We start from the raw sequence: 16,419 nt of genomic DNA on the forward strand, positions 1-16,419 counted from the left end.
CAGTCAGTCCGATGCAAAAGCAAAGAGTCCTTTATTATGCAAGCCGGCCTGCGCTCCCCGTTCACCAGACCCACCGACACAGCGGAAAGTCCAGTGGCAGAGAGAGCGAGGCCTGATGGGACAGGGGGTTTTAAAGGGGGGTGGAGTGAGGGCAGGAGAGGGCACTGTGGGCCCTGCCGATTGGCCAGGCGCGAGTCGGTACAGGATGTGGTCATAGTGATGGCGTGCACTTCCCTTGATCACCATTGGTTAATCCAGAGAAATCCTGGGTGTGGCTAGCAGCGGCTTCTTCCCGTGAGGAAGCACATGGCCCCATCCCAAAATGGAGGACCCAAGGCAAGATGGAGGGCGCACATGGTTCTGTCCCAAGATGGAGGACCCAAGGCAAGATGGAGGGCGCAGTCCTTGTCCGGCTCCTGCTGCTGCCGCTCGAACTCGCCACAAGGCAGGATGGCCCTCCCGCACAGCACCCGCAGCTGGCCTGCGGGCAGACCGGGACTCCAGCGCATCTGGGCGGCACAGGCCCAGCAAACGGGGTGCGGCCGGTGGAGCGGCCCAGCTCTGGGGGAGCGGCATCCGCTCGGAGCAGGCCCGGCCCATGGGGCCGGCGCACTGCAGCATGGCGGCCTCCCCGAGCCAGGGCACGCGCCCCACTCCGCTGCCGCCGCTGCTGCACTGGGCCCGATCCGGGGGCGGGCAGCCCGCGCTGGGCTCCCGCTGTGGGCCGGGGAGCCAATGCCCCCCACATGGGGCCCGGCGGCCGGCCCACGCAGGCCCCGGTCCCCCCGACCGGGCCCCGAGGGCTGCACGGACCCTCGGCCCCAGCGCGGGCAAGCGGGGAGCCGACCACGGGGGAAGGGAGGGAAGAGCGAGGCGGTGAGGCCTTCCGCTCCCATGACCTCCCCCGTGGTCGGTCGCCGCCAGGCCCCCACCCCTCGGCCCGCCGCCGGCCACCACGCAGCCGGTCCAGAGACTCGGACCCGCTCCGGGGAGGCCAGGCCCTACTGCGGGCGCGGAGGGATCTCAGAGCCGGGCGGTCAGACTCCTCCCTTGTGTTCAGCATTCCCCCCTTGTCTTGGAACTTCCGGCTCAATCATGAGACGGACTGCAATTCTATTCCACCAAAACTATCAACTGAACTATCCCTATAAGGCTAACAAATGGTCCGGTGGAAGTGAAAGAAACCATTTTAGATTTAATAACTTCTATTGAAATGGGATCTTTCTTCTTAGAATTCCTCCATGGTTATCATAAAAAACCAAATCAAGATTCCTGATGTTTGCATAAACACAACAAGAATGGTAACTGATTACCTTTGCTGGAATTGTTGAACCTTAATGTGCCCCGTAGGGCCAGGAAGCCAAGCCATCCAGATGCCATCAGGCCTGCCTGCAGTATCTGCTGAGTTAGGTGAATCCCTCACCTGTAGCAACTCCACCTGAGCCCACGCTCCAGGCTTTAAGGCCCATCTCAGTAGCCCTCCTACTCGTTGCGGCCCAGAGTGTGTGGGGGTTCCGCAGGGATGCAGAGGCATCTTTACTGCTCCCCTTCTACTCTTACCAACCGCCAGTGATGGTAGGGCATGGGCCTGACGCTCCAGCGCCAGCCATCTTCAGGGCTCCCAAGCAGGATACCAGGCTTTCTTCGTGGCATTCTTAGTGGCTTCAAGTCTTTAGAGCTCAGACAGGGCTCTTTAAAACATGATACTCCAGTCAAAGTTTTCCGTTAATAAAACCATTATTAGGAACCAATCTCATTGGATCTATGCAAAGAAACGTACTTATTTAGCATTGCCAGATTTCGGAGGAATTACATAAGGAGAAAAACATACTGATCTACTCTAAGATTTTCTGACTTTCCTTGCTACTTCCTTTTCATGGATTTGAAACAAAACAGTAACTGTTGGCATAAAACCTTCTACCTATGCATAACTATGCCCCAGACTTTCTATTCTAAACAGGCTTTTTTTTTTTCCAGCTTTACTACCCCTGACATGGGCATGGTGACTCAGGCCTGCAAGGCAGTATACAAGCTGCCAACTGTTAGCTGTCTCTCAACAGAGTCCAAAACCTGATGGGCACCCTTTCCTGCCCAGTTGGGCACCTGCCCCCTTGCCAGCTAGACACCCTTTACTTTTGGGGGTCACCCCACACAGCTCCCTTCCAGGACAGCCAACATACATTCAAAACCTGCAAAAGAATCAAAGGTTAATATAACATATCAATATAATGAAAAACATGTGACCCCATAAATTGTCCTTGTCTCTTTGGAGCCTTGTCCATGAAGATGCAGGCATTATCTAAGTGTATTACACAGTATTGTGGGGGCTCCTGGTGACAGGAGCGATCGCGAGCCATGTTACCGGCATCAGGCAGGTCGAGCACGCCGTAGCTTGAGCTTGAGCGGGTTGCGTTGATCTCGATCGATGCTTCATTTGGTGATGAAGTCTTTCCGGGTCATGGATGGATCCGCTGACCGCACGTGAGTGTGATGGATCCAGGTCGTGACGCCGTCTACCTTTACAGTCTTGGGATCTTGAGCAGACAGGAACAGATGTGGAGGCCTCCCTTTCTCACATCCTAGGACAGGACTTTTGACCTATGTCTCATCCAGATAGAAACGGTCCACATTTATACCACAAAATACCAACAATAGTTTTGTTGGGAAGAGCTGCTGAGATATAAACCTTGGAGCTGTGGAGAGGAGTGCTGCCTCTCCTTGTCTGCAAGCCTCTTTTGAAGAGGTCTTATGGATGGCAGCCACTCCACTCATACTTGCGCCCTGGGTCTTGGGCCTCCTCTTCTTGTTCTGCTTATAGGGCACAGGCTATGCTCTGCCTGGTGCCTGGGCCCCGACAGGAGTTTCCATCCCCTGGGCTGAGTTACAGCTGCAGTTGCATGCTCTGGCCGTGGGTTCTTTGTGGACAGTCAGGCCACTCCGATGGTGGGCATGCTTCAACTGAGGATGCCTCTGGGGAACAGATGGGCCCCACTGATGAGGAAGTGATATTGTGCTTTTACAAGTGGTGACCTTGTCGGCCGCACATTGGATACCCTGCACCCCAGTGTCGTTCTTCCTCTAAGAGAGACTTTGCTCCTGTGGCTCTGAGGCTTCCACGGGCTCCTGGCGGAGGATGATGCCTTTGCGAGGCAGAGTGCTGGCATAGCATCTGCCCGAAGGAGGTTCCCCTTGCTCCAGTCTGGCTGTGGGACCAGGAAAGGCAGAGCAGGGCCCAGGAGGCTGCACCTTCCAGAGCTGAAAAGGAGGATCAAGCTGCACTGACTTCTTGTACTCAGGGAGACTGTGTGAGACTGGGGCCGTGCTCTTACAGGCCCTCTGGGGGGTATAGTTGCCACCTCTTGCACCAGCTTGTGACGGAGGTAGTTTGAGTCACAGAACAGCATCTGCAAGGGAACATGTGTGGTTATCAGAAGCAGGAAGACTTGCTGTGGCTGAAAATGGTGCTGCTGGTACAAAATCACACACACTTGTCCAACAGAGCCCAGTTTCATTCACCCTGTCCACATACCTTCAGCAGGCAAGACTGATGCCTGTTATGTGACTGGCCAGGAACCATGACTCAGCTGGGTGGCGTTGAAAAGCTCAGCACATTGAAAGACTCACTGTCTGGTTGCTTCTGGGTGCCATCTGTGGCATGTTTTCGCTTGGAAGGACAGCTTGCTTGCTGAACACTTCCAAAAGTCTTTTGAGCTAAGTGGTTTTGTAAGTTGTAAGTTTTGTAAGAGCATTATGCATTTAAAAGAGGGGGAAAAGGACAACTTTCACATTGTTGGTTTTTTAACTAAACTGGTTTTTACTGCTGACCTGTCTTCCTTTGAGCCCACTGAACAAGTTGGTATGGGTGGTCGGGGGACTGTCCAGACAGTGAGGCGGGTGAGTTCGCCCTTGGTGTGCGCTATCTGGGGCCTGGAGGAGAGCAGGCTCCAGGGCCAAGGGCCATCATCGTTAGTACCAAGTGGCTTGCAGCTCAGGGTGAGCCTTGGTGGGTGGCTAAAGCCTCAGCTTTGGTGGGAGGGTGTGGGTCTCCCTGGCTCTAGGGAGGAAGGCAGAGGCAGCCTGGAGACCATCTGAATGTGCTTCTGGGCATGCTGGGCATGAAGCTGCTGGCTCTGTGTGGCTTCAAGGAGCTCTTTGTAACCTGTGCATTTCCCTGTTGTAGTGGATTAGGGAGAGTGTGTGAGTGGGATGCCGATATGAGGCCAAAGTCCACAACCTTCCAGCTGCATGATGAGCCCTGGACCCTCAGTTTCCTTATCTGTAAAGTGGGGTTTCAAGGGTAAAAAGCTAGAGGTTGGCCCCTGGAGGAACCCAACAAGTGGTGATCCTGTGAGAGTCAGGCCAGGTGGTCCCACCGGTGCTTAGACTTCAGGGAGTGCAGGGTTTCCCCATTTTTATCACAGCTGCACATGTCCAGCTTCATGACCAGGAGGTTGGGTATTTCTGGTGGAGTGGTACCCCCTGATGCATGGAGAAAAGGGAGCCGTGAGCCAGGGGCCTCACAAACACCAAAGTTTGGTGTCTCTGTTCTTTGTTTCGCATCTGGGTGGAAGTCCCCCGGTGGTAATTACTCAGGGCTTGGGGTTTACCTACCTATCCCTGAAATAGATCGAAGACATCCACAGTTGGACAAGGGCTTTGGTGTGGCTCGTGGTTGGCCATAACATCAAGACAGGGATCCCTCTTGCCAACTCTTCCATTCATGGCTGACACCCTCTGGAGAGCCCCTTGTGGACTCTGAAGCACTCCCCACTATGTGATGGCTAAGGCAGGTGGGCCTCTCCTGCATGAAGGAGCTGCGAAGCGAAGTTCTGGCCTTCTGGGCTCTTTAGCAGGGAGACCCGGACCCCATGCCCTTTTCTACCCCAGGAGTGCAGGCTGTTTTGGCACCATGTGCCTGGTAGTTTGAACCCAAGGTAGTTTGAACTCCTCAGGAGACAGACTCACTGTGGAACCACTCAGTCCTCAGCCTCCTCCCCACACAGGCACCAGGTGGTGCAGCACAAAGCCACTGTGAGGAATTGGAAAACGGTTACCTGATCACTTCACCTCCACACACTGCCCTGACATTCCAGGTCTAGTTAAGTATCCCATCCAAATGTAAGGAAATACAAGTATTTAAGTAAACTTTTTAAAGATTGTGGTAAGTTTCAAATATAAAATTAGAATAGTGTAACCATCCTGGCATCAGTAGATACCAACTTAAAATCCTACTTACCAGATCAACATTGTTTCCTGTTCCACTTTCTCCAATAGACACCCAAGTGGGTTATTTTGTAGCAAGTTGCAGATGGCATCATATCTTTAGTAAATAGTAAAAAATGTGTCATTAAAGATTAGGATGAGCAGTGTACCTTTAATGTTCACATGGAATGTAGCATGCTCTGGAGTTTTATGCAGGTTCCTTCATTGCTCCCACATGACCCAGGGTGTGGGAGGATAGGGACATCACCTGAGCAGGAGTGGTGGTACCCAGCACTGGCATTGTCCAGACTTTTGTCCAGACTGCTTCTGAGGGTTGTTCTCCTGTCCCTGGGGCTGTTGCCTGTGTGTGTCCAACCCCCTGCTTCCCATTCTCTGTGAGTCGAGCAGCAAATATCTCCAGCTGCCGTAGTGATTTAGGTGCTGAAGGGCTTTCTGAGAATGAAGGCTGTTTTACTTCCTTTGCGCCTACTCTTGCTTTTCATATGTGGGAAGTCTCCATTAGAACCTGTAAGAGCCCAGGAACTGGGTTGGCAGTGTGGAGCATCCTCCCCATCCCCTAGTGAGGATGTGCTCAGTGAGGGTTCTTTCTTTCCCCTGGCCCGAGGCCAGGAGGTGCCTTAGTTTAGGGCAGTGGTTCTCAACCTTCCTAATGCCGCAACCCTTTAATATAGTTGCTCATGTTGTGGTGACCCCCAACCATAAAATTATTTTCGTTGCTACTTCATAACTGTAATTTTGCTACTGTTATGAATCGTAATGTAAATATCTGATATGCAGGATGTATTTTCATTGTTACAAATTGAACATAATTAAAGCATAGGGATAAGCACAAAAACAATATGTAATTATATATGTGTTTTCCGATGGTCTTAGGCGACCCCTGTGAAAGGGTCGTTTGACCCACAGGTTGACAACTGCTGGTTTAGGGTAGCCTACATGTTTGATGCTGGAGACACTGGCTGTCTGAATGGACAACCACGTTTAAGCTGTCTGAATCCAGTATAAAAACCATCAGCAAGGTGGTTATGGAGTTAGTCCCACCAGTAGTCATGGGTAACTTTGTAGACACCTGTGTCACACCCAGGATGACTTCTTGCCCTTCCTTTACAGTGGACACCTCAGGTCTTCTCTGAGTCTTGCCCATCGCGTGGCCTGCCCTGCCTGCTCTCTGCCATTCCAGGGTAGCTTTGTCCCATCTTGTACCTCCCCTAAGGACATTTAGGTATCTGTGGAGCAAATGCCACCACATTGGGGGTTCCATGACTGGGCAATATTTATTTCCAATAAAGAGGCCACTAAATACAGAAAACAAATGGGTTCAATGAATGGGTTGAGAACGTGAGCAGTTCGCACAGGAAGTCATCATTGGCAGAAAGGGGACGTGATACTAGGCTCACTAATTGTTCAGGAAACACAAATTAGTTTGCATCATTGCGGGAGCCCTAATGAGGAAATGAGAGGCTGCAGTGCTCAGACTCCCTGGTGTGTGGATTCTGCCCTTTTTGGGAAAGCCGCTTGGCGGGTGGTTTTGAGGTGTGTGTGTTTGTTTTACTGGGAAGATTCCCAAGGCATCCACGACAGCAGCAGGCTGCATGTGGCCCTCAGCCCTGGCCTGCAGACTTATTCCAAAAACGGCTCAGAGGCTCCCTCCCCATGCAGGATGGAGTGGTGTATGTGCTGTGGTGATGAGAATATGTGTTTTCATGCAGACAGGTAGGTGGTCTTTGGGGTCGTGGTAGCAGTCAGCTCCCATTTGGGCTGGAGTTGATAGAAGGCAGGCTATGTTCTCCTGGCATCCTCGCTCATGCCACTGTCTTCATTCTGGTTCCCTCTCCCCTCTCCAGGCTTTGTTGCCTTATCATCTCACAAGGCCCTGGGACCTCTGCTGTAGGAGATCCCACTCAGGTGATGCCCTTGCCACAGGCATGCCTGCCTGCCTTCCAGCTGACACCCACATCCTTGCCAAGGATCTGTGCTGGGCTTTGCAGTCCTCAAGCCTAGATGGGAGCCCCCCTTGGCATGACACCTAGGTGTCTCTGCTACCCACAGGCCCTCTCTATCCAGGGTGGGAGGCCTGTTGCTCCTGGGTGGGTGGGTGGGTGGGTGGGTGGGTTGGTAAGACAGGTTCAGGAGCCTTCTGTTTGTGGTCAGGCCACTGCCTACCAACAGGCTGGCTGAGGTGACACTGCCAACTGGATCTGAGGCCAGAGGCCTGATCTGATGTTGCACAGACCTCCAGGATTCTAGCCTGTCCAGTGTGGTAAGGGCCAGGGCTCAGGGACAGACTCCTGGTAGCATTTCTCACAGTCTACAGACTGACTCTATCTGGAATGTCCAAGTACTGCTTCCTACACAGTGCTCAGTGCCCTGCCTGTCATGGCCAAGAGTGGGGCAGAGCCAGAGGGGTGAGCCCCTCAGGGAGATTCCGACTTCCATGAAGCGGGGGCAGAAGGAGGGAGACAGGGGTAACATTTTCCACAGGGCTGAGGGCCTCTCTGTACACCACCCAAGTTATGGCAGAGCCCACAAGCCTGACCTGTCTCAGCTCCTGTGAAGCTTCCAAGCAGGGTCCTGGCCGTAGGGTGTCTGCGGCACCAGCTGGCTGCCAGTCCCAGGCCGCCCGTGTTCTGCCTCTCTCTCCTTCTGGCAGTGGGATAGTGTCTGCCCAAGGACAAGGACACTCTGTGCTGCTGGGCTTGCTTTGCGGGGACTGCTGGTCCAGGAGTGTATGGGGACCTAGGGCTCTAAATATACCAGAGTGAGGTCACTAGGGTGGAAATAGGCCATGTGGCAAGCTCAGGACCCTATCAGGCTGAATCCCAGGACTGGGGACAGGGAGCTGGTGGCCCTGCTCTCCCTGTGCAACTGGCCTCCTCACCATGCAGTCTTCTTTTGCACCACATCACTACTCGAAGGCACATTAAGGTATGTTGATTGTGTCTCCTCTCAGATCCGCCTCTTTAGCTCAGTTTGAAGTAGCTTTCTAGAGACAGCCACAGCCCCAAATGAAAACATCATGAGACGAGGCCATTGTTGCCAGGGCGCAAATTGGCCCCTGGCAAAGGGGCAGCTTTGCGAGAGCTCTGTTGGACACAGTGAGGGCTACTGTCGTGATCTGTGGTCACTGCAATTTACACCCACACTGCCTTTAGCTGGAAATGGGGCAGATAAAAAAAAAAAAGCCAGGAATACACAATGCCCGCAGAGTAACAGCCCCACGTCCTAGTCACCGGTACCTGGGCACATGGTACCTTACATGGCAGAAGGGACTTTTGTGACTAAGGGAGCTGACCTGGATTGTCCAGGTGGGCACAGCCTGATGCCATCAACTAAACAAGGTGGTGATGACATATGGAATCTTTACAAGCAGATCATTTCCTGGCTGGTCAGAGGTGTGGTGCGGGGTTGGGGTGCAAGCCAGGAAATGCAGTGCCTACCAGAAGCTGGGAATGGCCTTCAAATGACAGCCACAAAGAGAACAGGGACTTCAGTTCTGTAGCACTGAGGAACTGAATCCTGCCAACACCCGAAGGAGCAGGAAACGAGCCCCAAAGGAGGGTAGTCTGCCAACATCTAGATCACAGCCCACGGAGACCCAAGCACACTTCTGACCTTCAGACCTGGGATGATGCATGCATTTTGTTTAAGCCACTCAGTCTGTGATCATGTATGAACACTTTGGCAGCAAGAGGAAACTGATACACCCTGGTGCTGGCAAAGACAGAAAGATAAGGGAAATAGGCTTCCTCACCTTCCAATGGGAGCAGCCTCCCTAGGGGCTAATTACAGGAGTTGATGGCCTGGGAGCCCACTGCCCCTTTGGTTGCTTGTTTGTTAGACCAAAGTCACATCTGATAAAGGTAGTGATAGCAGCTTTGTCTATAACAGCCAGTGAAACACCCAAGTGTCCCCCAACTGGCCCTGCTCGGTGGGGCCTCCCCTCACTGGAAAGCTGAGCAAAAGGAGGGGTCTGTGCTGCTGGGCATTTCAGATGTTAGTGAGAAAGAGCAAGTCATAAAACCATGTTTTGTTTTTTTAAAAATATGGGATAAGTATGTGCACAGGCTTGTGTATGCAAGGAATATTTCTTGGAAAGCTACAAGGAGATGCTGCAGTGGCTGGGTGGAGATGTACCTTTCCTTACTGTATCATGTCTACATAACTCTGCTGTGTGTGTGTGTGTGTGTGTGTGTAGGGGGTGATATGCTCACTGTGTGATTTTGGTGGGAGAAGGGGCTTACTCCAGATGTGGGCTTCCCTATTCCAGCCAGCCCACTGGAAACCTGCAGCCGCTCAGTTCATGAAGATGTAGGAGTTCTTTTTCTCTATTCAAATTCTTCAGCAAGAATGTTTTGTCAACATGTACTACTAGGCCAAGGCTTGCCTCTTCATTAGCGGTGTCTTTTAGTAAACCTAAGTTCTTGGATTTTGATTAAGATAGTTTCCAGTTTGTCCATATTTTTTCTTGAATGGTTAGTGTTTGGGGGTTCCTAAGAAATCTTTACCCCCAAGGGAAAAAGATCTTCTCTTATTTCTTCTAGAAGCCTGAGAGTTTTTGCTTTCATATTTAGGTCTATGATTCATTTTGAGTTAATCTTGAAGTGCTTGGTGTAAATGGAATCACCACATATATTTTTTTAACATTTCTTTATTGATCTTAGAGGGAGAGGGAGATAGATAAAAACATCTATGAGAGGGAAATGATTGGTTACCTTCCTGTGTGCGCACAAACACACATGATCAAGCCTGCAACTCTGGCATGTGCCCTCATGCACCAGCCAGGTAGCCATATATATTTTATGTGATATTTCCCTCTCCGTGGTTTGAACTCCATTTTATTAGTACAGTGGGGCCTTGACTTACGAGTGTCCCGACTAACGAGTTTTTCGAGATACGAGCCATCTCTCGGCCGATTTTTTGCTTTGAGTTGCGAGCTAAAATTCGGGTTATGAGCCAGTTTCAGATACCCCACCGCTAGTTGGCGCAGCGAACGTCACAGTGAATGCCACAACATCAGCCCAGCATCACGTGTCTCACTTGTTCACTGTAGATTTGACATACGAGTAATTTGAGTTACGAGCTCCGTCACGGAATGAATTAAACTTGAAAGTCAAGGCCCCACTGTATACAAAAACTGCAGTTTGCTCATTTCTATGGCTCTTGAATTTCTCACTCTGTTCCTTCAAACTCCTAGAGGACACTGGTGTCATCATAACATTTGAACATGTCACCTGCAACTTTCTGTATCATCTCCTATCTGTAAAATGTGATGATAATAGTATCTATCCTGGGGTGGTTGTGACAACTAAACCAAGGTGGTGACATATGGGAACATGTATTAGTAGGACAGGGCCTGTCTTGAAGCAAGTATCATAAAGGGTTGTAATTGCTTGGTCATAAGATGTACATACGTGTTTGTACTAGACAAAGCCCATCGCTCCCCAGTCAGCTGTGCCAAGAACTCTCTGGCATTGTCAGGTACCATTTCTGCCAGGTGGGTATGTACAGTGTGTTCACTTGAGGGTTCGGTCTACACTTCCTGATTACCAGGAGACTTGTGCACTGATGCTACAACCTCCTGTGTTTTGCTCAGGGTCTCTGTATGTTCCAGATTGGGGTCATCGGGGCCTTGTGGCATCTGTCTTCTCCCACTTTGACTTTTTGCTCTCTTTATAGTTTCTTTGGATGAACTCTAAAGGTCTTGTTAAGGTAGCCAAATCTATTGGATTATTATATATCAATCTTTTCTTTTAAACTTGGTGTATTTTATTTAACACTTTAGCCTCCCACCCCATCAAATGGCAGAGTAGAGTGTATCTCTTTGATCAAGAGCAGATCTTGTTTCATTAATGTCATGAGTTTTGGTTGTGTGACAGACACTCGAGAGTGTGGCCATGTACATGGATAGGAGAGTGAGTGCTGGGTGCCATGTGGCCCCCGGGCAGAGGTGTGCAGCAGGAGCTTCAGAGATGCCAGCTCCACTGGCTCTTGGTGTGGGAGAGGTGGAGCAGGCTGGGGTAGGGAGAAGGGCAGGGTTGTGATGAGTGGCTCTTGTCTTGCAGATCCGGAACATGGTGGCGGTGTTGGAAGTCATCTCCAGCCTAGAGAAATACCCCATTACCAAAGAGGCACTGGAGGTGAGTGTCCCAGCCCACAGTACGTGCTTGAGAGTGTCATCTTTCCTTGGGCACTGAGGCACCTGGGGTGGGGTTGGGGGTTCAGTCCCAGAGTTGGGGTTCCGTCCTCTGCAAGATGCCTTACACTCTTGGGGAGGGGGTGAGGAGGATACCCAGGGGAGACTGCAGTGGGTGTCGCTGGCCCTGGGCTCTTTTGTTTGCTGTTGCCTTTGCCACAATGTACTGTCATCCAGAAAGCTTCCTTGACAAAGGGTCCTTGCAGTGGCCTTGGTGCCAGTAGCCTGCAGGACAGTGCTTCTGAGAATGCTGCCTCTGGCCCTGGGACCCTAGGGTCTGAGGACTATATTTGAGAATTTAGATGTCACAAAGGACCCAAATTCCCCATAGGTTTTGTGTCTGGTAAGCCAGTGGTTTAGGGGCCTCAGGGGGACTCCGTCTCAAAAAAAAGTGTCATGGTCTTTCTCTGGTTGTAGGAGACGCGACTTGGGAAACTCATCAATGACGTCCGCAAGAAGACCAAGAATGAAGAGCTCGCCAAGCGGGCCAAGAAGCTGCTGCGGAACTGGCAGAAGCTCATTGAGCCTGTGCACCAGAATGAGGCAGTGCTGCGGGGGCTGGCAGGTGCCCCTGGCTCTGCTAACGGGGGTGCCCACAACTGCCGGCCAGAGGCGGGGGTGGCCAGCGCACCCAAGAGCATCCATGACCTGAAGAACCGCAATGACATCCAGAGACTGCCTGGGCTGCGGCTGGACAGGCTGAGCAATCGCAAGCGCCGGGGGGACCAGCGTGACCTTGGCCACCCTGGGCCAACTCCCAAGGTCTCCAAAGTAAGCCATGACTCCCTGGTTCCCAACTCATCACCTCTCCCCACCAATGGGATAGGTGGGAGCCCCGAGAGCTTCCCAGGTCCCCTGGACAGTGGCAGGCACGTGGGCCCTGAGGGCAGCTGCCTGGAGCAGGGCGAGAATGACAAGCACAGCATCAAGATCCCCATCAATGCTGTGAGGCCGCACACCAGCTCCCCAGGTCTGGGCAAGCCCTCCGGGCCCTGCTTGCAAAGCAAGGCTGCAGTGCTACAGCAGCTGGACAGGGCGGACGAGACCTCGGGACCTCCCCACCCCAAAGGGCCGCCTCGTTGCTCCTTCAGTCCCCGGAACTCACGGCACGAGGGCTCCTTTGCCCGGCAGCGGAGCCCATACTCACCCAAGGGCTCTGTGCCCAGTCCCTTGCCTCGGCCCCAGTCGCTCGATGTCACACAGGTGCCATCACCACTGCCACTTGCCCAGCCATCCACACCCCCTGTGCGGCGGCTAGAGCTGTTGCCCAGTGCTGAGAGCCCAGTGCACTGGCTAGAGCAGCCTGAGGGCCACCAGCGACTGGCAGGGCCGGTCTGCAAGGCAGGGCTGTCACCAGCTGAGCCCATCCTACCCCGGGCTGGCTTCTCCCCAGACTCCTCCAGGGCGGACAGTGATGCAGCCTCCTCTGGTGGTTCAGACAGCAAAAAGAAGAGGAAACAGCCCCGTGACTACACGGTGAACTCGGGTGGCCAAGTGGCCGAGGCAGGCGTCAAGCCTGTGCGGTTAAAAGAGCGGAAGCTCACCTTTGACCCCATGACAAGACAGATCAAACCTCTGACCCAGAAAGAGCCAGTGCGGGCCGACAGCCCTGTGCACACGGAGCAACCCAGGACAGAGCTGGACAAACCCGAGGCCAAGACCAGCCTCCAAAGCCCCTTTGAGCAGACGAACTGGAAGGAGCTGTCACGCAATGAGATCATTCAGTCCTACCTAAGCCGGCAGAGCAGCTTGCTCTCATCTTCGGGCGCACAAACCCCAGGGGCCCACCACTTCATGTCTGAGTACCTGAGACAGGAGGAGAGCACCCGGCGTGGGGCCAGGACGCCACACGTGCTACTGCCTCCGGGCCCATTCACTGACCTCCCGGGGCTAAGCCGCCAGGTCACACAGAACGATCTGGACAGAATCCAAGCCCACCAGTGGCCAGGGGTGAATGGGTGTCAGGACACACAGGGTAACTGGTATGACTGGACGCAGTGCATATCGCTTGATCCGCACGGTGACGACGGGCGATTGAACATTCTGCCTTATGTTTGCTTAGACTGACTGGCCCCTCAGCCTCTAAGTGCATTCCCACCTTGCAGTTAGCAGGAGGGTGGCCAGGCCTGGAAGCCTCCAGGGGTTTGGAGCCCAGCTGAGGCAGAAGGGAAGGGCGGGGGTCTTAGGTCTCTCTAAGCTCTTCCCTCAAAATTCTCCTTCTTTTGTGAAATGCTGCTACCAGTTTACTAACAAAATTACAAAGGAAGGACCGTGTGGAAGGAAGGCCGGCAAAGTGAGTTCAGAACTCTAGCAAACCAGCTATAAAACGCGTCAGCTCCCCACCCCAGGAGAGGTGCGGACACTTCCCAGCATCCATGAGCTGGGACCTCAGTTGCAGGCAGGCACAGAAAACCTGTGGGAGAAGTTACCTTTAACACAGTGACAGAAGCATGCATCTCATCTATCTGCATTTTCTGTTCTTTTATTTGGCCCTGAGTGTTTGAGGCCATGGGCAACCTCATGGCCTATTTGCACCCCATCCAGCCAGTGTTTCCATCATGGTGCCAGATGTATTGAGCTGCTGGCATCAGGTGGGCCCCTGGCCAGCCTGTTTGACCCACACTCCATGGGCATCCACACATGAGTATTTCGTTTCAGTTCAAACTCACTTTTTAAAGAAATGCTGCAAAAATTTGTTTTCTAGAGTTTATTTTATTCCATTTCACCACCAGCCAAATAATTTTCCTTTCTATTTCTTCATTTTCCCTTTTCTGCACATATCTAGAAAACGTCACCTTTCTAGAGTCTCATCCCCAAAACAAAAGGTTCCCATAGGTGCTACTGGTGTGTAAAGCTGTACTGTTGGCAAGGAGACCTGTCTGTGCGCTGGAAACACTCATGACCATTCCTTTAGATTCGTTTGCCTTATGGTTGTCATAACGCGATTTGCAAAAACAAGGAGCCTTAGTGAATGTACAGTATCTAGACTTCTGTGTTCTCAGGATGCAGAAGGGAGCAACTTTGCTATTTGGTCCAGTAAGTGGACACCTTGTGATATAAATGTGGAAATAAAAAATAAAAAAAAAACATTTGCACAAACCGGTCTGAGAATCATTTCTAATTTGGTCCTTTACAGCCAAATCTGTTTATTCTGGATGGGCCAAGAAAACGTGTTCAAGGTTTGGGCCCTACAGTATGAGTCTGTACAGAAGTAGGTAGGCAAAGTGACCAAGTCAGCCTGTTAACATTCTTCATGGACACTGACCTCCATCTGCCTTTCATTTATTCAGCATCACATGTTGCCTCTCCCACCTCAAGTCACTTACTGGCTTTGGGTGATAGAGACCAAGGCTCCACATCAAGGAATGTTACCCTGTCTCCATCCAGGCCTCACCTGCCCCAGGGAGGTTTTGTGACCTTTACTTACCCCCTAAAATAGTTATAGTTTTTATATGGCATGGCACAGAGCCATGTCTGGCAGTGTGCCTCCTGGCCCTGGCCCCAAGCTGCCAACTCCCCATGCACACCTGGAGCTTAGATCTGGCTGGTGCTGATTTTTTTTTAAAATAACTTTTCTTCCTTGACTGTAAAGGGATAATAAAGAATCATTTAATTCTCCACCTTTGTCCCTGGAACGATTAGATGACTTCGGTTTTCTAGTTTTTCCACTCTAGGATTGGTCATCTTGGACATATCTACTTAATTTCACAGATGAAGAAGCAGCTAACCCGTAAGAAGGGTAATCTAGGGTGAACCCAGAGGTCCAGTCAATCCAGAGCCACAGTTCTAGAGCCAGTGGGGTTATCTGACAGCCTTCCTTGATTTGGTGTAGGACACACCCACCCCAAGAAGGCAGTGTGTGAAGTGGCTTTGAGGGCAGTCGAAGGCTGAACTCTGGCCCTCCCATCTACCAGCTGTGTGGCACTTCGCTCCTGTATGTGTCCCCATTTGGGAGATACAAGTGCTTGCTTCAGAGTTGTAAGACTAAGTTAAATGATCAAAGTTTTTTAAGAAGCACTTCAGTGGAACCATCTGTGCTGTGGAGTAACTAGTTCTTTCCTAACCTCAGTGTGCCTGTTTTTCTCACTCTTACTGTGGCCAGCCCTGCTGCCATGTGGATGTCTGAGGAAGTGACATTACTCTGTGACAAATGGTGACCCGCACAGCTGGGAGATATGAGGGTTCAGGTTAGTGTCACAAGTATATCCTTTCCTCAGACCTGGGCTTTGGGACAGGTCTCTGCTCCTTGCTGTAGGGACCACCTCTCCTGTCTGAGTATCCAATAAGTCCCATGGTAGATACTGCCTGCCTTTGAGAACCAAAGTTTAAGATAAGGTTTCTCCTCCAACATTTTGGAGATCGATGGACTGCCACTTTCTAATTTGCCAAGTAAGGACACTGTAAGAGAATTTTAACACCCTTCCTATCCCCAAGCCCACCCCCAAAGTTATTTAGTATATGACTTGGAGCAGACCAAAGTCCTTTAAGTAGTACAAGATCATCTTGCTGAGAACACCGTCTTATTTTCCTCCGCGGGGCCCTAGGCATCAACAGATGGGCGCGGCACCGCCCTCTCCCACAGAGCCCTGGAGACAGTGCCCGAGGAGGCTGCCCAGTCTGGGCTTCCGGTCTGTCCGCCTGTGAACTAGAGAGGGTCACACCTACCGCACAGAGCACGTAGCGGCAGTTCCCAGGACGTGCTCCAGAGAACCAGCCACGGGAGTCTGCTCCCCGGTTTGCAGAAAGGATTTAGCTTTTCACAACTTGACCTTTCACCCTCGGTGTCTGCCTATCAGGAATCTGGTTGCGGGCGCCGGTGCAGCGCGATGTCGAGGAGTGGCCTGCGAGCTCCATGGTGGCTCACCCGCGCCCACCAATTCTTTTAGAACTTCGGCTCCAAGTCCCCCAGCCAGCCCACCACTTTGCAACCCCGTTGGGCTCTCGGCCCGCGTCTCCTTCCGCTTCCGGGATAGGTCCTGCCCTCCACCGGAAGCCCACCCGCG

At 52.1% G+C, this 16,419-nt stretch overlaps 1 protein-coding gene and 1 long non-coding RNA gene across 6 annotated transcripts in view; one reads left to right on the top strand and one right to left on the bottom strand.

Moving 5' to 3' along the window:
• MED26 (mediator complex subunit 26) overlaps window positions 1–14,515 on the top strand; it is a 50,788-nt gene extending 36,273 nt beyond the window's left edge. For all 4 annotated transcript variants that reach the window (XM_059696348.1, XM_059696349.1, XM_059696347.1 and 1 more), the window contains 2 exons: window positions 11,286–11,360; window positions 11,834–14,515. In XM_059696348.1, coding sequence (XP_059552331.1) covers window positions 11,295–11,360; window positions 11,834–13,483 — 1,716 coding nt within the window. In that variant the 5' untranslated portion in view covers window positions 11,286–11,294 and the 3' untranslated portion in view covers window positions 13,484–14,515. The remainder of the gene's footprint in view (window positions 1–11,285; window positions 11,361–11,833) is intronic.
• Window positions 103–16,399, bottom strand: LOC132234873 (uncharacterized). Of its 2 annotated transcripts, none has more exons than XR_009452950.1 (3): window positions 7,760–7,933; window positions 5,237–5,320; window positions 103–3,404 (listed from the first exon to the last, which is right to left on the bottom strand). It is a non-coding gene; the product is annotated as an uncharacterized LOC132234873 (long non-coding RNA). The 2 variants fall into 2 exon arrangements; XR_009452951.1 differs by lacking the exon at window positions 7,760–7,933 and adding an exon at window positions 16,082–16,399 and having other exon boundaries at window positions 133–3,404.
• Between the last annotated feature and the right edge of the window lie 20 nt (window positions 16,400–16,419).

The sequence above is a fragment of the Myotis daubentonii genome, chromosome 5 (genome assembly GCF_963259705.1).
Source record: "Myotis daubentonii chromosome 5, mMyoDau2.1, whole genome shotgun sequence".
Taxonomy (NCBI): Eukaryota; Metazoa; Chordata; class Mammalia; order Chiroptera; family Vespertilionidae; genus Myotis; species Myotis daubentonii.